General features: G+C 40.9%; 1 protein-coding gene across 6 annotated transcripts in view; it reads left to right on the top strand.

The window, feature by feature from the left end:
• The window catches only part of n4bp3 (NEDD4 binding protein 3), a 100,000-nt gene extending 81,124 nt beyond the window's left edge, over window positions 1-18,876 (top strand). For 5 of the 6 annotated variants that reach the window (XM_052015114.1, XM_052015117.1, XM_052015118.1 and 2 more), the window contains 3 exons: window positions 9,319-9,741; window positions 12,103-12,921; window positions 14,324-18,859. In XM_052015114.1, the coding sequence (XP_051871074.1) occupies window positions 9,352-9,741; window positions 12,103-12,921; window positions 14,324-14,959 (1,845 nt within the window). In that variant the 5' untranslated portion in view covers window positions 9,319-9,351 and the 3' untranslated portion in view covers window positions 14,960-18,859. Of the gene's footprint in view, window positions 1-9,318; window positions 9,742-12,102; window positions 12,922-14,323 lie in introns of all 6 variants that reach the window. The other variant, XM_052015120.1, reaches the window with a different exon arrangement.
• Window positions 18,877-20,834: the final 1,958 nt, after the last annotated feature.

The following is a 20,834-nucleotide window of genomic DNA, read 5'->3' as shown; positions in this document are numbered from 1 at the left end:
TCTCCTCCTCTTCCAACCCATAAACAGTGCTTCTCTTCCTCCTCTTTCTCTTTCAGACCTTTGCTGTGAATCCATCCACTGCTTTCCCTAGTATCTTGGGCTCTGTCTCCACCGGAAACCTCCACCAGTATTCCTGTTGTGCTGAGGCTACTGTGTGTTGACAGACCCTGATACACAGGTTGTCTAGGGCGTGGTCTTCTGTTGCCTGGATTCTGAATGAACCTTAACTTGTTGCTTCTTTCATAGAGTAACTATTCTCAATCTGAAGTTCCCTCACCAACATAGATCAGATGTGACTAACCCGAAGAATTGGGGTCACAACCCATCTCCTCTTTAAACTGCCATCGTTTACTCATCACTTATCTCTTGCTTCCACCAGCTTCTGTCATTAACTTCCTTTGCACCCTGGCTCCTTTCTGGGCTTGACAGTCCCGTACTATTTCTCCTTCCTGAACCGTTGGTTGGTTTTAGACCATCCTGACCCACAAATTGTGGTCCCTTTCAGCATCGCTGCTGCTTTTCCCATCCAGTGCTGTGCATGTTATCAGAACCTGATATTTTATCTACAGATCCTGCCATGCTTTCATATACTTCATCTTTTAAATAGTGGGATTACATTAGCTGCCCTGCCCAGAGTCCAAAGAATGTTGGAAAGTGACCAGCAATTTCTGAGGCAACTTCCTTAAGTACACTTGGGTGCAAACTATCAGGTCCTGAGGATTTATCTGTCTTCAATCCCCTCGATTTCTCTAACACCATTTCCCTATGCATGCTGATTTCCTTCAGTTGCTCTCAGGGTTTCCTATCATTTTTGGGACATTTGTGTCCTCCTTTGTGAAGGTGGAACCAATACTTGTTCAACTGGTCTGCAATTTTCTTTGTTCCCAATTATAAATTCCCTCCGTTTCATACCGTAAGGAGCCTACATTTGTCTTCACTAATCTTTTTCTCTTCATGGATCTATAGAAGCTTTTACAGTCAGTTTTTATGTTCTTTACAAGCTTACTCTCTTTTCCCCATTTTAATTAACCCTCTAGTGTTTCTTTGCTGAATTCTAAACTGTTCCCAGTCATCAGGTTTGTTGCTTTTTTAGGCTAATTTACAAGTCGTCTCAAGTTTAATACTTTCCCTAATTTCCCTTGTTAGCCACGATGGAGGTACACTTCCTGTTTCATTTTTGTGCCAGACAGAAATGAACAATTGTTGCTATTTATCCATGCACTTCTTAAATATTTGCTGTTACTTGTCCACCATCAATGCCAGGAGTAAAGTTCCCCATTCTACGCTAGCCAACTCTCACCTCATACCATTATAGTTTGCTTTATGTAGATTCAGGACCCTTCTCAGAATCAGCCACCCTATCTCCATCTTAATGAAGAATTCTATCATGTAATGATCGCTCCTTCCCATGGGGCTTCAAACAACAAGATTGCTAATTAATCCTTTCTCATTACACAATACCCAGTCCAAGATGGCCTGTTCTCTGGTTAGTTCCCTGACACATTGACCCAGAAAACCATCTCATTATACACTCCAGGATTTCCTCCACTGCAATATTGTTACTAATTTGGTCAGCCCAATCTATATGTAAAGTCACCCATGATTACTGTTATACCACTATTTCATATGCATCTATTTCATGTTTAATGACATCCCCAGCATCACCACTAGTGTTTGGAAGTCTGTACAACTTCCACTAGCATTTCCTGCTCTTTGATATTTCTTGGCTGTACCCATACAGATTTCCCATCATCTGAGCAAATGTCCTTCTTTGCTGTTGCGTTAATCTCCTCTTTAAATGGCAACACTACTCCAACTCCGTTTTCTTTTTGCCTGTCCTTCCTAAATATCGAATACCCTTAGGATGTTTAGTTCCAATCCTTGGCCTCCTTGCAGCCTTGTCTCCATAGTCCCTGTTATACCATGCCCATTTACATCTACTTTAAGCATCTACAGGGTTTCTAAGTTATTCACATCCATTTAATATTTGGTAGTTAATAGGCTAAGTCACAAAGTGATGGTCTCAAGTAGATTCTCATTTGTAAAATAAACAAGTTGTGCCTTGAAACCACAGATGTTTAATGGTCAGTGGGCTTATCAATGCCACTAGTTAAAAAAAAAGACCCCTTTAATTTTTGATGCATTGAATAATGAATGCTGTTAATTTAATAGGAGGATCTGACTTGGATGAGTTGCTGAGTGTTGACAGGAAGGGGGCACTATCAGCAGAGATACATCATTTAGCCAAGGATGCTTCAATGATCTGTCATTTTAACTGTGTGTATGTTAATTCCGCTCCCTTGATCTGTCAGAATCACTAATTTTGCTCAGTCCTCTGTTATCCTGATTCCAACAAATGTTTACAGCGGTCGTGAATGATTAATGATTAGGAACCTTTGTATGGGTCACTTTCAAAGGAAGCTTGGGGCCTGGAATGAATTTGTTACCTGTCCTTTCAACTCTGTTCTTTGAAGCTTATGTTTAGTTCAGGTCGCTATGTAAGTGTTCTCTTTAGCTATTTAGTGCAATGATGGTGAATGAGATCAGTTTGGACATTTCTAAAACAACTGTTTACTGGTGGAAGACCACTGTACAAAACTGTCTACAGTTTGGATGTCATTGGATTGCTGAAGTGAGAAATGGGGGAAATGACACTGCAGCCACATGAATCTGGTGACTTTTGTGGATTTTGTAATAACCAGAGACAACTACAACCAGCACAAATGTCTCTTGTTTATATCCTCATGTCTCCTCTGAGCACAATAGCAAGAAAAAAATGTAATTTGGATAGTCAATGGGCATATCAAAGGGTTTTCTATCGCATTAGCACGTTTGTGCATTTGAATCTTCTGGCATTTCGTTCCAGCAGAGCATTTGGGAACCAAGGAAGTTGTTGAGAAGCTTTGCTGCTGCAGTTCAGTGCTGGAAGATGGTGTCAAGGTATCGTATGTTGTAGAGAGCATTCTAACTGTAGAAGTCCTATTCTGCTACTTGGGACCATCTCATCGAGGAGATTCAGGAGCTAAATATTAATGTAGATAGAAAATAAGCAATTAAGGAGTGTGATGGGACACTCACGCAGATGGGTGGAGTTCCAACACCACTTGAATCTCCACATCATCCAAAGCACACCCTAAATGTTCATACCCTCCACCATCACAGTACTGCAGAAACACTGTACACTGTCTACAAGATGCACTGCAGCCAACAGCTCTGCTGTTGACTGGTCTCTGCTAGCACACCACAGGGGAAAATTTTCACTCCCATTTGCTTTCTGGTGATTTGCGAATGGAGGATGTCCATGGGGGTGCTGGGTGAAGGAGAAATCTGATGTTGTTTGTTAGCTCTTGTGGCGAAGTGTTTACTGATCTGATTAGTCTTTCATGTTAAAGAATAGCCTCTAGTATGGGGCCTTCTTTGGAATGTGTCTCAGTGAGAACTGGGATCATCAGGGGAGGAACAGGAAGAGGAAAATGATGGGTGTCAAATTTGCCCACCTTGCCAGCGATGCCAATTTTTATTTACACTCATGTCATGCCTGGCATTGGGAAAATCTATTCCTGCATCATGAGACTGAGCATCACAATTTAACTAATTTTATTCTAATGCATATTGGAAATGAGTCATGGTGTAGCAATATGTACTTACCCAAGTGTATGTGTGTCCCTTTAAGACGTATAGCATGTAGCTGACTGCTCTCTATAGCTGCTACAAATATTTTGGGGTGGAACTGTACAGATCTGGTTTGCATGTGTGGTAGTTGAAATCTGCTAGCCTTTCTGTTCGTTTTTTGTTTAATGAAGGATTAATTAGTTTAAATTATCAACTGACCTTCAGTATCTTAATGAGAGAACAAGAAAGGGAGGTATGAGACACATATGTTTGGGGCTGCATTAATTCAAAAGCTTATCATTCACCCATGTCTTGTGTTATGTGCTTTATAATACAAACAGAAAACATTGGTCAGACCAAATGTGTCTTTTGTCTGGAGGAATAAACAGTTGTTCCAAGTTCTTCATCTTTCAAAATAACAAAAGCTTAAAAGATGTCAAAACAGGAAAGGAGAGTGATGTCATTGATGCCAGATGTGACAGTTTCAAGCACCAGGTGTTGACTTGACAAAGGCGTCTGTGAGAAGTGTTATCAACTTGCACTGGGAATGGTATTAAAATATGCAGATAATGCCAAAATAGAATAGTTAATATTTACACATGGCTGGAAGTTTGGCACCAGGCTTAACTCTGGAGTTATGTGCAAGGTGATGAATTTTTGATTTTTAATATTCAACGGCAATATTTATAGAAGTAAGCTCAATACTTAGACAAGCAAAGGGATTTGAATGTAGCAAAGTTCAAGACAGATTCTTGAACTGATGAGGATAATAAAATCTTGTTCCATTTGATGTTTCCTTCCAGCATAAAAGGGAGGACATCTTGAAGGGCTCATCTAGCAAGGTCATATGGGTAGAACTCAGGAATAAGAAAGGTGCAATCACTATGATAGGTTTTATCATAGGCCTCCTAATAGCCAGTGGGAGCAAAAGGAACAGATATGCAGATGCAAAAACAACAGGGTTATTGCAGTGGGTGATTTTAACTTTCCCGATATTGACTGAGACTCCTTTAGTGCCAGAGGCTTAGATAGGGCAGAATTTGTTAGGTGCCTCCCAGGATATTGGGGAATGAGCCTGGCCAGGTGATCAAAGTTCCACTGAGGGAGCATTTTAGGAACAGTAACCATAATTCTATAAGTTTTAAGGATAAGACAGGTCCTCTGGTGAAAGTGAAAAATTGAGGAAAGGCTAATTACAAGAGTATTAAGCAGGAACTGGAGAAAGTAGATTGGAAATGACTGTTTGAGTGTAAATCCACATATGATATGTGGGAGTCTTTGAAAGACCAGTTGATTAGAATCCAGGACCAGCATGTTCCTGTGAGGGTGCAAGATGAGGATGGTAAGATTCGGGAACCTTGGATGAGAATATAAGCTTTTGTAAGGCTTAGGAAACTGAAATTTGACAATGCCCTTGAGGAAATATAAAGGAATCAGGAAAGCACTTAAACAAGGAATAGGAAGGCTAAAAGGAGCCAGGATCAAGGAGAATCCCAAGGCATTTTCTATGTATACTAGTAACAAGAGGCTATGTAGGGAAAGGGTAGGTCCACTTGAGGACAAAGGAGGGGAACTATGCATGGAGCCAGAGGAAATCTGTATTCACTAAGGAAAAGGACATGGATGATGGTGAGATTAGGGAGAGGTACACTGATATTCTAGGGCACGTCAGTATTAAAAAGGAGGTAGTGTTAGGTGTCTTGAAAAATATTAAGGTGGATAAATCCCTAGTGCCTGATGGGATCCATCTTGGGCTACTGAGGGAAGCAAGGGAGGAGATTACTGGGGTCTTGACAGAGATATTTGTATGCTCTTTAGCCACAGGCGATGTGTCAGAAGACTGGAGAATAGCCAATTTGGTTCCTTTGTTTAAGAAGAGCAATAGGGACAAACTAGAAGATTATAGGTTAGTGAGCCTTGCATCAATGGTAGGGAAATTGTAGATTTTTGGGGAAGGATTTATCTGCATTTGGAAAAGCCTGGACATATTAGGGATAGTCAGCATGGCTTTTCCAGGGGACATCCTGTCTTACAAATCTGATTGAGTTTTTTGAGGAAATGATAAAGATGATTGAGGGTAGGGCAGTGAATGTTGTCGGCATGGACTTTGGTAAAGCATTTGACAAGGTCCCTCATGGTAAGCTGGTCCAGAAGATTAAATCACATGGCATCCATGGTGAGTTGGTAAATTGGATCCAACATTGGCTTGGTCATAGAAGACACGGGGTAGTGGTAGAGGATTTTTCTTCTTCCGTAGACTACTGCTACGGAGAAGTATATTTGTGAAACACTTTGAGAAATGTAGGCCTAGAAATTCTTCCTTCCCAGGAAACTCACTTTAATGTGACACTGATGGGAGTGAGGATGAAGGGGCTCAACAGTGAAATTCTATCACACATTAGTCCCAGGGCGTTGTGTCCACCAATATAGACACCAAAAGGGCATTCTTCTGCTGGCTTTGCCATCACTCATGCACTGGAGCAAACCAAGTAGGTAGCAGTATTGGGGTTGAAGAGAGAAGACTGATGAGGTCAGGGGCTAACTAAGCCTGGGCTCAGAGACATCGGGGGGAAGAAGCAGCGTTGGGAAAGGATGTGTTATCGGGCACTGTATTCAAATCCTAACCATTCATTGTGTATATTTTTTCTCTTCTCATTCTTCTCCGATTCTCTTTTTCTTCTCCGACTCATCTGTGTCTCCAGTTATCAGCCCTACAGCCAATTGAAATGATTCCTCTTCACTTACTCCACCTGAGTACCTCGCGTTTATAAACTCTCATCAAATCTTAGTTTTCTCGGCTGGAAGAGGAGGTCCAGCTTCCCTTCAGTCTACCCGGCAGATGGCAGGCACGGTAGTGTAGCGGTTAGCGTAACACTATTACAGCGCCAGCGATCCAGGTTCAATTCTGGCCACTGTCTGTAAGGAGTTTGTACATTCTCTCCGTGTCTGCGTGGGTTTCCTCCGGGTGCTCCAGTTTCCTCCCACATTCCAAAGATGTATGGGTTAGGAAGTTATGGGCATGCTACGTTGGTGCAGGAAGTGTGGCAACACTTACGGGCTGCCCCCAGAACAGACTCTGCAAAAGATGAATTTCACTATGTGTTTTGATGTACATGTAACTAATAAAGATATCTTAATAATCCCTCACTACTGACGTAATCCTGCCCTCGATGGGAATTGTGCTCCATTTGTAAGAACTGGATAAGTTATTGACTGCACATTGCAGCCCTCCACTGAATCCATTAACAGCTCAGTGTTTGAAGGTTGGGCCTAGAAATTTGTTTGCCTATTTCAGCGTTGTAATTGGCTCCACAAGTGGATTTTATCTAAAATCCACACACTGAGCACCACATGAATTGGATGTGCAGTTTTGCCAGCCACATACAATGCGCAAAATTGCATCTGTTTGTGAATGGTCTTGAACACTGGAACAGGCTTTAACTGGAGAGTTGGCAGGTACTCAATCATGAAAACATCCATCCCTGCCAGAGACTAACGTGCACTGATCTTCCTCAAGGTAGGTTCTGATTTTATCTTCTCATCCTAAGTGCTCAACCTCACTACCCACTTCCCCAAACTCTTTAATCAGTCACTACTTTCAATTTTCTTATGCAGTTTTTGACTCTCTCCCCAGCATCGTCCCCCAATTTTGACTTTGGCTCGCTCCAATCCTCTTCCCAATTCTTCTCCCGTCTTCCCCCATTAGTTCTGTCACCTCACCTCCATTCTGTGTGACTTCCTCTCCCCCTCATGGTAAGACATCTCTGAGGAAAATTATTAGTGCATGATAAGAATATCAAGACCTCACACCCCCAAATATTGAGAGGTCCAAGCATCAAGTCTCATTGCTTCGTCAAAAAAAAATGATGCTCTAGTGTTTCTAGCTCTAGGAGTTTGCTCTGCATCATTTCTTGTAATTCCCAATTTAGGACCACTTGGAATCTGGTACAAGTGTCATGGCAATTGAATCACATTAACTGATTAAATATGCATCCTATTTATTGATATTTTCCCAGTACCTCAGCAATGCACCTGGTACATCACTTGGTGCTCCTGGGATGAAAACCATGCCACTTTGTGACAAAGTAGTTGGCAAGTATTTTTTCCTCCAAAGTATATTTGTGCGATAAAGGAATAAGATGATAATGAATTCAGAAAACATTACAAGTAATTGAAGATGTACACAATACACCAACCCCCACAAAAATTTCCCATTCCATCAGTGCTCTAATATCATTTGCAGATAAGGGTAATCTGCAGTAAGGCAAAGTTGAAGGGAAAATGGTAGAGCAGGAATTTGTACTGCTTCTATCTCACATTGACCAATTCCTGATTTGGGGACAATGCACAATACTGAACAACATTGAGACGCTGTTCTATAAAATGTGACAAAATAAGCACTACTTCTGTCCAAGTGTATTGGTGATGTAAATTTTAAATATAATTTACTCCTTCATTGAGTACATTATCGCTTAACACTATCTGTTGACACATAGCAAGCTACAGATAGCTCACAAACATCCTGGCTGAGAGTCACTTAAATATGATGTTTAGTCGAGCAGCAGGAATTTTGTCTGTGAAATTTTTTCCAGTATTATTAAAACTTCTCAACACCTGGTGCAATGTTGAAACTTAGTTTTATCATTTGTGCGATTCTACTGCTGGGCCATAATGCAAGCTTGAAATGTAGTCAATTAGCAGGAAGCTGGAAAGAAAAGGAGCTGGATTTTCTTTCTATGAAATGTTTAAATAAATAATTAAATATGTATTTCCAGAAACTTGTCAGCCCTATTTCATCTGTTTATTCCCTTTTGCCACCTTTAGTACTAGGCAGCATTGATACTCCCTCTCCGTTTGTTCATTTCTTTCCCCACACCCCCCTTATTTCCCCTCCCACATATCCCACCTTCCCTCCCTTGGCTTCCCCTTTCTCCTTGCCCACCCCCTCACTTCCCCCACCAGTTCTTCATCCCCTTCCATTATACTCTCCCTTTCCTTTGCACCCCCACCCCCCCCAGACTCCTCCTCTCCATCGATTCTCCGCTCCCCCTTCCAGCCCCTACCTTATCTGTGTCATAAGGCAGGTGGGATTCAGGCAGCATCGTAGCTGTAGCCCTCTCTTTCCTAATCTGGTGCCTATTCATGCATTTCTGCAGTGCTGCAAGATCCTGAGAACATTAACCCCTCTTTCTTTACTCACTACACCATTATTGGAATAAAAGATAGCATTTTTTCTAAATTTCAGTTTTTTCGATGACACAAGGGCTGGAACAAAGCATCATTTCAAGCACCAGTACATTGGCTTCACTGGGAAATCAGCCATTCCTGCCTGATTCAGTACAATTTAGGTGTTCAACACTTCCAAGGGCAGCTAGGATTGGGCAATAGAGCAGGCCTTGCCAGCAATGTGCAAATCTAGGGAATAAATATCTTTCTTTAAAGTTTGTCATTATAACAATAGGTTTGGCAAGGTAGTAGTCTACAATACATTCCCTCTCAAGGGACATTTGCTGAATTTACTGTGTGCAATAGGAGTGAGTGCACATTTGGTTTTCCTGCCACAGGGGCAAGAATACATTCTCTTGATTGTTATGTAATATAAAGTGCATACATTTTACCCAGTTTGATTGTGGGGTAGAAGCAGAGTTCAGTCTTCATTACTTCCACTGTACTGGAATTTTAAGCAGTTTGTTTCTTCTCTCTTAGTGTTGCCATCACACCATGTTCTTGGAGCCCTGAATGTCCATGGCTGCAGTCCACACCTTGTCTGTATCTAGTGATCGCAGCAACCTGTACCCTTGTTCTTCAGTCGACAGCAAGTGCAAAATGGGAAGCGTTGGTAGTCTGATGGCTGAAAAACATGACCTTGCAAGTGATAATATGAAGAGTCACCGAAATGGGAATGCTTACAACCTCAGGCAGCCAGATGGACTGTTTAAAAAAGGACTGACCCAGAGAGAGCTGTTGAACTATCTTAACAGCACCAAAAAAGGACCAAAGGCAGAGAAAAGGATTGCATCTGGGTGTTCTTCCATGGAACGCTGCCGAAAAGATGGACAAAATGAGATTTATGGGAAGGAGATTGATCTGACAAAGAATTCGCTTCCTATTGGAGGGAAATTTGAAAAGGTACTTTAAACCTAGGTCAGAAACACCTGACCAGGACAAGTTTGATATAATAAAATAAGTTAGTTCACCCTGTTTAAGATCTATCAATCTGCTGCTTATTTAATGTACTTTATTTTCATCTTTCTGAACTTTTAATATTTCTCTTGATGCATTTTGATTCTGTGTAAACTACAACAGCCTCCACTGATATCTGACCATTGTTCAGGTAATAGCTACCATACTGAATTATTTGGTTCTTGTCTATCAAGCTGAAGCCAGAGAGCCATCTAAAATAGTTCCTCAAACCCTCTCCTACAGGAAACACTGATGTTTTCCCAAGGATCCGTTAGGCCTCATTCTATTTTTCATCCACATGCTTGCCACTTGGCAACATCACCCAAAAGCATGGGATCAGTATCTTCACAGATTCTTGTAATGTTGCTGCAAATGGATTATGGCACAGTATGTATCTTACACATGCTGTGCCATAATCCATTTGCAAAGTTTGTGGTTTGTTTGTAAAGTAGAACACTTAACTTGAAAATGTCAAGTCCTCAGGCTCACATGATAAAGTGGGTGTTCCAGTTGATCATTGTTACAAAGTAGCTACACAAGGTCACAGTATGTCCATACCAAGGCACAAGAGGACGTAGTGACCATGCATACAGATGACACCAACTCTGAGCTTCACCACAAATTCTCTCTGTCCTTTCAGTATCTCTACCTTGACAAGCTACTTGTTTGATAACTGGCAGTGGATCAGCTGAAATTTCCTCTAACTAAAAATTGGGAAGAGCAAAAGAGTTGTCTTCAGTCTCTATTACAAGCTCTGTCCCCTCGACAACAGTCTCCAGTCCGCTCGCTGCCAAATGGCTGATATTGAACCAAACTGCTCATCAGTTTGGTATCATACTTGAAGCTAAGATGAGCTTTGGACCACACACCACTCTTTCCAATTCCATACCCATGCAATTCCACCTCTACCTCTACTTTAGCTCATCCACCATCAAAACCCTCCTACACATTTTTTGCCTCTAAACTTGGCTATTCCTGGCTGATTTTTACATTCTGCTTTCTGACCTCTCCACCCTGAAGTATACCATAGGTTGAAGTAATGGCAGAGAGTAATCAAACCTTGCTTACTGTTTCCTTCAATATCATTCAGGTGGCTCATTTCCATGCTGACACACTGGCAGGGCATAAGGTAATAATTCCAGGTTACAAGTGATGCCTGTAGTGAGTCAGAAGGAGCAGGTATGGGGAATGTTATTTCTCTATCCTCAAGGCCTGTCCTCCAACTATCCATCATCCCCACCCCTCCAGTGATAAGCAGGAAAAGAAATGGGGTGATCAAATTGTCACTTTGGCTAATCTGCTGCAGCAATGACTGTTTTCAGAGCTCTGACGAATGATCTTCAACCTGAAATGTCACCACCTTTCTCTCTTTCCAAAAGACTATTTCCAGCATTTTCTATTTCAGTAACAACTTCTTGCTTACCTCATGGCTGTCTCAGTAACAATACATTTAAGAGAAAAAAAAAGCTGCTTTGGTCTGACACTCTAAGGATGGTAGCCGTAAGAAATGGAAGTGTAACCATAGTGCACTTGCCAGATCTTCTGAGGATAAGTGGGGAGAAGAATCTTGTGCAAAGCTGTTTAGTATAAGTGCATGAATTTCAATTGAAATGTTTGTCAATCAGTGCCTAATTGGATTTCTTCAACAAAGAAAAATGTGTAGACCTCAAACTTCAAAATTCGGATTGGAGCCAGTCAATATTTAGTCTTTGCTCTGCCTGATTATATATTAGCATTTTTCTCTACACACAACATTCAAATAGATTGCCTTTTGATAATTATGGTATTCTTTGAGACCATACTTTTTTAATATTTGGTAAAGAAAATGATTGTACGACCACAATCAACTAGTGTACCGAGGTGAAGGACATTAACCATTCAGCTGTCTTAAACCTGATCCAAACAACGGTAATGGGAGACTCTTAAAAATCCCAAGTTAAATGAACCTAGCCTAATACAAGTACTCGGTATCCACCATGGTTTAGCTCGTGTCACTCCTCTATCAGCTGTTGGTGGTTTCAAGTCTCATAAGTATGGACAAAAATCTGGGCTTCTCAGGCCTGTGCAATATCCAGTGTATTAAAAACAGAAGGGAAATGGAGAGAAAAGGCTGGCACCAAGCTTTGCCTTTCACTTGATGTAGGCACTACAAAAATTTAGAGAATATGCAAATTCTTATGGCTTACTAATGGATATACGAACATAGACCATTTAACAGAAAACAATTACAAACTGTATTTTTAATGTATATTAATTGATCTTGAATTTTACATCCTCCCATCTTCCCACCCCATTGTCTTTTCACAGTCACGATTCCGACCCTCTGCATTCAAGCCGGTGGTGCCAAAGAACTTCAGTTCAATGCAGAATCTGTATCCACAACAGACCAAGGAGCTGAGCGACAGCACAGCCAGCCTCAACGTCTTCAGCAAGATGGACCATTCACCGCTGAGGAATGGAGGCGAAAAGTCGGATTACTTCAGGACAGTCAGTCAAGAGGAAGACCTGTCCGACTCTGGGCGGAACTCCATGACCAGCCTCCCTCCCTGTGGAACAGGCCTGAAGCACCACACAGGGCAGATAAGCGCCTCCATGGGGCAAATCAACCACATTGGCTCAAACTGCATTGATGGGGGATCCAAGGAGGTTTCAAACTCTGACAGCGGCCGTTTCTCCTGCAAGAGTATGGCAGTCCTGAGCCGGCTGAACCCCCAGGGCAATATGTCCCCTTCCTGCGAGCTGTCACGATCGATGGAAGATGTTGTCAGAGAGCTGGAAGACCGGCTTCACGAAAAAGAAGTGGAGTTGAAACACGTGAGGAGGAACCTGGATGAGAGCGAGGATGCTATTGCTCAGGTGTTCGAGGACAAGCAAAGGCTATGGGAGAAGGAGATGGAAGAGCTCAAGCGAATCTATGCCAGCAAGCTGCGCCAGGTGACCCAGCAAGCCCAGCACACCCAGCGGACTCTCCAGCTGCAGGTCTTCAAGATCCAGCAGGAGAAGAGGAAGCTGCAGGAGGATTTTGACAAGTTGTTGCTGGAATGTGAGCAGCTCAAAAGCCGATGTACATCTTATCGACAGGAGCAAGATGACTTGACCCCAAAGCTGGAGGAGACCAAATGGGAGGTATGATTATTTATGTATTGATATTATTATCTTGCCATTTGCTAATTAGCATTTTTCAAGCAAATGAGCATGGAACCACAAACCAGAGAGCAATATCTTCCTTGTTACTGATTTGGGTTTCTGTACAAAGTGAGAAACACTGTTACATTGTCCAGTTTTGTTTTTCTACTAGTATATTAAGGAATCGATACCTATTGCTAGAGTTGGCTTTAATTGTTTGTCATAACACTGTCCTTATGTCCACAGGCTCCTAGGCATGTATAACAACATCAAGTGACCTGCAGCATCCAGTCACCTATGCAAAATTCCTATGTTCACATAGTTTATGCCCCACAAGAAACCAGGCTTTAACCTTGGGGTTGAGGCCTGCTTCAGTGATAGCGGGCCCAGATTTATGCCAGAAAGTCTGAGCACTGAATACCTTCCAGGTAAACTTCCCTGAAGAGTTCTCCTCTGCGATGCTAACCATCTATGCCTGGTTGCTGATGATGTCCTCATATGTTCTTTCCACACCCCAATTTCAGACTAAGGATACTGACAACAGTGCTGCTACTACTGGGATTAAATCTGTGCAAGGCTCAGTACTACGTCAGTGTGGTAGGAGTTTGCTCTGTTAATCCCACTTTTTCTCATCTAATACTCTGGTAGCTGAATTTCATATCAGGATCCAGGAAATAATTAGTTCCTCAAAATTTAATGCAGTTTCAATGTCTATTTTATGACTATCAATCTCTTTCCAACCCAGCATACACCACTGGCCAGGCCAGATTACTTTCCTCTGCGTTTAACTACTAAAACCCTTTCAGATAGAGGATCCAGCTTGGCCAAAAATAAAACCAGTGTGCTCCTCACATGTGCAAACAATTCCTGCTTGGTTTAAGGTAGAAGTGTTTAAATAAAAAATAGCAAGTGTAACATCATAGAGTGGTGCAGCACAGAAACAGCCCCTGCACCCCACCTTATTTATGACAACCATCAAGTAGCCATCTATCCTAATCCTCTTTACCAGCACTTAGTCTGGAGCCTTATATGCCTTTGTTGGAATACTTAAATATTGTGAGTCTCCACCTCCACCACTCCTCCTCACCTAGTGTATTCCAAATCCCAACAAATCCTTGGGGTGAAAAGATTCTTTCTCAGATCCCCTCTAAACCTCCTATCTGTTGCCTTAAACCTACAAACTGATTGAATCTCTGGTGAAGGAAGGAAGCCATTTCAGATTGGTCCGTAGTGTCTGCACTAATTTGGGGTGAATACAGATTTCTTTCTCAAAATTTAAAAGGCTTTGGGCATTTAGATAAAAAGTGTTTAATGAAAACTTAAATGTTGGTTTTGGCTTGTGCTGAGCAATTCAATGTCCCAGGTGGCCAGAAGGGTTTACTTGAAATTTGTCTCCTTGCAGGTCTGTCAGAAGGCTGGCGAGATCGCCCTACTAAAGCAGCAGCTGCGAGACTCTCAGGCGGAGGTGGCTGAGAAACTGAGTGAGCTGTTCAGCCTGAAAGCCCTGCTTCAAGAAGTTCGAGTGGAGCTCTGTACCAAAGATGAACAGGTGTTGCTGTTAAAGAACTCTCTGCAGGAACAGTCCAAACAACTTGCTAAAAGTGCAAGTGCCCTGCAGCAGCAGAAGGAACCCACCTTAGTCCAAGAAGCCTGCCTGAGGAGAGACGGAGTCCCCGAAGAGATGAAAGGCTTGTTGAACGGGGAGACTGATGATCTGAAGTCCAGAGGCTTTCACGAAGACACCACCCAAGGTCTTGTCCTCCAGGTTGAAAGGCTGAAAGCAGAACTGTTATTGGAACGAAGGCAGTGTGAAGCCCAAGCTGCCAACTTTGAAATTGAGAGAAGTACCTGGCAGGATGAAAAGGAAAAAGTCATCCAGTATCAGAAACAACTGCAGTCTAGTTACCTAGAGATGTACCAAAGAAACCAGGCCCTTGAGCAAGAAATTCAGGAGATTGCAGCCAAAGTAGAACTAACAGACAATGATGCTAAACAGAATTTACCATGGATTGAAAGGATCGAATCCTCTGAAATATGACAGGCAATGAAATTGTGCATCATTGTTTGTAGATCAATCAGGACACTTACTCTTTTTTAAAAAAAAATATCTATATTGTGTTGAATTCCTCAAGATGAGCAAATTTTACAAAGCATGATGGCAGGTTGTAGCAACTGGAAGATATTACTGACTTGAATCTACAAATGGAAAGGATTTAACACAAGGAAGCTTCCAAAATTTTCTATAATGGAAAGTGGTGTGTGAAGAGAACCTGGAATACTTGGTTCTTGATAACTCCAATCTGAGAGTTTTTTTTCCCCATAATTGAAAGATGCTACAAGCAACTTCTGTACACGCAATGATAACAAACCTGACTTAAATCAATCCAATTTAATGTTTAAACTCAATGCTTCAAAATGTTAAATAATCCAAGGATGTTATTTTGCATATATATAATTACATTTGTTAGAATTGCTGCAGAGAATGACACATTAATGTAATTCAAGTCCCTCTCTGAGTTAGTAATTGTTAGAGTTTAGTTTAAATTTTCAGATTCTACAGATTTAAGCATATCTGCCAAGAAGTAATATTGATTTTGGAACAACATTTTTAGGGCAGTGAAAAGTATGCAAGATCTTGTCCGTGTTTAAATTTTTTGAATAAGATTTTCCTCTTTTTTTGAGATGGAGTTCCATTGGCTGAATTTTATTCAGATTTTGTTTTAAAACAATATCATTTTTTACTATGAGCCATAGAAACCAATTTCTTAATCATCTTCCTTTGCCATTTCATCACTCATTCTGTTTAGATAAAATAGAAGTTTCTGTCTTGTGAGGATCATGATTGTACTGGCAAGATACGATTCTCTTTGCACCATCCATGAGGGGAAATATTTTGCTTTTGTCCAGTGCCTCTCTGAAACAGTTGTACCCAGAGGTTGGGCCTTAAGAGAAGAATATGATAATGGTGAAACCAATATCAAAACTCTAACCCTACTAGCTAGTACTCATTGGAATTGATATGCAAATATCTACAGCTGATGTTTGTTCACTGCAAAGTCAGGGCAGTGATTGCAGTCCTTGTTATTTTTTGTAAGGCACACCAGTTGTATCCAATCACTGGCCAGAGTAGTGTCTGGCTCAGAAAAAAATTGACCACCTAAATAACACCACATTGAATGGGTAAATACATCTGCCTGAACCCTTCTCTGGAGAGGACTTTCTCCTCGGGAAAAGTCTTGTTCAGAGCTATTTTGTGACTTGGAAGGAAACAGCCTGGCTAAATTTATAAATACATTTTCATTCTTGTTACAAGATTGAGAATTTTGAAATCATACTGAGATATACTGTGCAACTGCCATTTATGATCATTACTCCTCATCGCATGTCTTAAAGGAATCCTAAGGCAATGTTCATAGAATAATTCACAAAATCTGAGCAATGTCCCACCGACTGCATTGCAATGACCAGCTAGTTGGTCTCTTTTCAGCTACATAGATTGACAAAGGAACGTTGATCAAAATGCCTGGAGAAGTCCTTACCACGTGAACAATGCAATGGATTTTTCATTCATGTGTGAAAAGGCTAAGTAATCTGTTTTAACATTCTCAGCCAAAAGGCAGGACTTGCAACAGTGCAGAACACTCTCAGGTTCTGCATTAAAATATTGCCTCATTTCTGTACTGAAATGATCCCTTAGCTTGTGTTTGTGACTTGTGTGGTTTGATCCACAGCCTTCTGGGTATTCTTACTGAACCAAGCTGATAGTGAAAATCTGAATACCAATGAATGGAACTAATGTACAAGTAAGTTAGGAGCAGATGTAGGCTAACTAGTGACCCGAGCCAGCACTGCCATTCAATAAAATAATGGCCACTCAAACTATAACTTCAATTCTACATTCCTACCTTACCCCAGTTATCCCTGCTTATTGATCAAGTATTTACCTACATCTACCAAAGAATGGACATTGGAAGCAGAGTTCCAAAGATTCAAGATCCACTGAGAGAAGAAAAATCTTTTTTTTTAAATGGCTGACCCTTATTTTTAAATAATAACCCCAAGTCCTACATTCTCTCCATGTCCACTCTTTCAATACCCTCATGTTAGCAAACTAAAATTTCCAGGTGGTTTTGACTTCAAAGCTGCAGCAGAATTCATGTCAGGTTTCTTAAATTCCACCATGTTTTTTTTAGTACAATCAGAGAGTGTTATCTAGCTAAACACAGGTTTGCCACTGTGGATTGGTCAGTTATACATTTATTCTCCACCTCAGTACAGGGCTGCTTGGATCACTGCTGGTCAGCAGAATCTAAAGTTGCTTCTGCCAGCTTTTCATCTCAATGCTCTTTACAATTTCCCATCCGTGCTTGAAAATCCCACTGTTCATTTAATATCTATGCAGCAAAATCATGTCCCTTTGTTTCTTCAGCAACTCTGTCTCCAACTTTGTCATGGAGTCATACAGCACCATAATAGGCCTTGCACTCCACTGAACTGACACTTACATCAAGATCCATTTACACTAAAAATGAGTTTAGTGTAGGATTATTATTCCCACATTTCCACCAAAGCCCTCAAGATTCTACACTCACCTACACACAATTCACTGTGGCCAATTAGCCTACCATCCTGCATGTCTTTGGGATGAAACTAGAGCATCCAGAAGAAACCCATGTGGTCACAAGGAGAATGTGCAAACACAACATAGACAGCACTAGTGGTCAGGATTGAACATGGGTCACTGCAGCAGTAGCTGCACCACAATATCCCGGTCTGCCTCGTCCATTCTAACATTCTTTCTAGATGCAAGCAATACTGAAAGCTAATGTTATTTCTTCATGTAATTTAAGGGGCTTGAAAACTGAATAAAAGCAACTTCCAAAATCACCAAATCTTCTGAACACTCAAGGGTTGAATAATTTCCGAAAGAAGCTCAGGCCCTACTTCTTGCTGTTCATGATTACCTCTTTGCAGAGTGTGAACACAAGGAATACTGCTCTCCCTTCAGGAAAGAGTTCCCACATGAGAACAAAGTGATGACCTGTTGCACAAAATAAAAACAGAAAATGCATTTTCTGTTTAGTTTAGATTTTCAGAATCTGAAGCTTTTCGTTTTGATTTTCATCTGTCCTATTGTACTTTGGTGAGACTTGCTTTAATGGAATCCACGGCTGTAAAAACAGCCACATAACATGGTTCATGTGACACTACATTTTTCAGTTCTTCCTGCCTCCCCACTATACCCAAAAAGATGGTTCCTTTTAGATATGTTCTAAATACAAAATGCCATTGGTATAGGAGCACTGGATGCTGCCTGATCTGGGTGGCATTTCTTGATTTTTTTTTCTTAATTTTTTATTTTCAGCATCTGTTGCATTCTGCAAAATAGTTCTGAGTAACTCTGGAGCCCTTCCACAGTCAGCAACTGGGCCGCACCAGCTTGGAGCTGGATTATACAGGGTACGGAAGGTTGCGAGGTTCTGATCCAAGACCTCCTCTCCCACCTCTTTTCCCCTTTCTCCCCATCTGCACTGGCTGCATGGTGGACTAGTGCTCAACATTCAAAGAACAATAGTGACTTCATGGCCTAGTATGACATGTGCTCTCATTAGATGGATGATACTCTGAGTCCATCTAGTGACAAAGATCAGCACTGCACCAACATTCTAAGCATCTCGCTCCTCTTTACTGCCATCTCCACTGCCTACTCCTATCACTGTAGCTGACTGTACCAGTTATGTTGTTGCTGTGAGTACCAGCAGCAATCTCAGTTCACCTTAAAATACTTAACTTTTAATCGGTGTCTGTAGTAGTAAATTAAATAGCTGGAAAATGATGACCCGGCATCTTAACATTGTTTAGTAACCGAGATGAGATGTATTAAGCTTGCTATTTACCAATCATTTATGGCTTGAACTCTGACTTAAACATTTTCAAATAAAACTTGATAACTTGCATTAAAGTAGACTTCTTCTTTTGCCACAGCTTCTCTGTTAATGATGCACATTAGTGCTCTTGAATGTGCACCATAATCTGTATTAAAAGCAAAGTAACAAAGTTATATTTGGAAAGTAGTTTAAAAAAAGATTAGAACCAAACCAAATCATTGCCATTATTCCAGCTCTTGTACTATACCTTCTCTGATGAAATTATGGGTTCTGAAGAATCTTTTGAAGGAACACATTTACTAAAATGTTCAAGGTGAAAAAGTTAAAAACTGTCTGGAATTAACTTTATTATTTAACCAAAGGCTGTAAATGATGATCCAAGTTTCATATGCTTGTTACATTGAGAAACCTGGACTTTGCCTGCTTGTCAATGGTAAAACAAAATGCTGTGATAGTTGTATACAGCTCTAGATTTTTACACAATCCTCTCATTCCCAGTTAACCACCACTGAAATTTACCCATAATCCCAAAACATTTTCTTTGATGGAGTGCTCAAAACTGAACTCAGTTTCCCAACTTGAGTCTAACGATTGCCTTACACATATTCAACACATTCATATTCTTGAGGCTTTGAATTCAGTGCTCTATAAATGAATCAAGTGCCCTTTCTATGGTGCTTTCCTACTTCCAAGTCAGACTTTGGTCTAAAATTTCTCGATTGAGAAATTACATATAGATTTATGGTCATCTTAATCCATGCAAAAATGGGCTAGCTCACACCACAAATGCCAGTAAAGCTTATCAGAAACTCCACATAATAATAAAGAAGAAATTCAAATTTATTCAATCCTCATTAAGTATCGGTATATAACATAGCCCATTTGATTCAAATCCCAGAATAGTTCACTAACATGCAATTTTTGTTTTTAAAAATCCTATCCTTGAGGTATCTCATTCTGCTTCTACAACTTTTAATTAGTGTTACACACTTTCCTGGAGCAGATGAGTTTGAATCCATAGTGTACTGACAGCAGCTTCACCCATAGAATGGCATACCAGGAGTTTCTTTAATGTTTGTGATACTGAGGCCAACTTCATTCGACAATGGGGCTCTGACCTTTCCCATCAACATGCTGGAGGCTCTGTCACACTGCACCATAGTATTAATCTTGTGCCTATCCCATCTGATGCATTTCTGTGGCCTTCCAATTCCCATGGGGAAAATTGTTTAAAGTTGATTTTCTTTCCTGTTCTTCCATATTAAAACTTGTCTTAGCTACTTGGACACAACTAAGTTCGTGAAAGGGAGCCCTACACTCCTTGGTAGCACCATTAACCGTGGAATGAGAGGGTTAAGAATGAAGGTACCAATGGGCAGAGGCTGTCTGTCCCCTGGGCTGGCTATGCCTGACTGCGTGGAGCTGTCCCAGGATTTTATCATTGTGACTCTGTCATTCATCATCCTGAAAAACACACTCAGTCAATTCAGGAAAACTATTTGTGAGCAATTGTACTGTCAGTTTTTGTTGAACTTAATTTATTTCAAATGAAATATGTCAGTTTTGTACCTACATTTCATGCATGTTTAAACAAGCTCCTGCTTAAAGGTAAAGAAGGATTAATGATCCTGATCAAAGGCCCTCCCTTTGTGTGCCTCTGGTGTATCCTTAGCAACTGAGTAAATAATGAAATATAAACAGATAGTAGGAAAAAAAAGGAGGCATCTGATGTCAAGCAGAAGTTATTGAACCTGAACCTTTGAGCCACCTGGTATTGGTGTCCTTATAATGTCATTATTGTGTTTGAACACAAGATGCTAGGAGTTTTAGGGAAAATATGAATTGTGTCCTAATTGCAGGCCTAAAACTGAGGCTATAATATTATGGTAAAGTTCAGCAACACAGCCACTAATGCGCGGGTAGCTTGGGCAGATCCACTCTAATTTAGCATTAATGATCCCAAGTCTTCACTTAGTGCATCATTGCCAGCCAGGACCATTGCCTGGTTTGTTCTGACAGTTTAGG

Source organism: Pristis pectinata, chromosome 4 (genome assembly GCF_009764475.1).
Source record: "Pristis pectinata isolate sPriPec2 chromosome 4, sPriPec2.1.pri, whole genome shotgun sequence".
Lineage (NCBI taxonomy): Eukaryota > Metazoa > Chordata > Chondrichthyes > Rhinopristiformes > Pristidae > Pristis > Pristis pectinata.
This window is presented reverse-complemented; position numbering and strand designations above follow the sequence as displayed.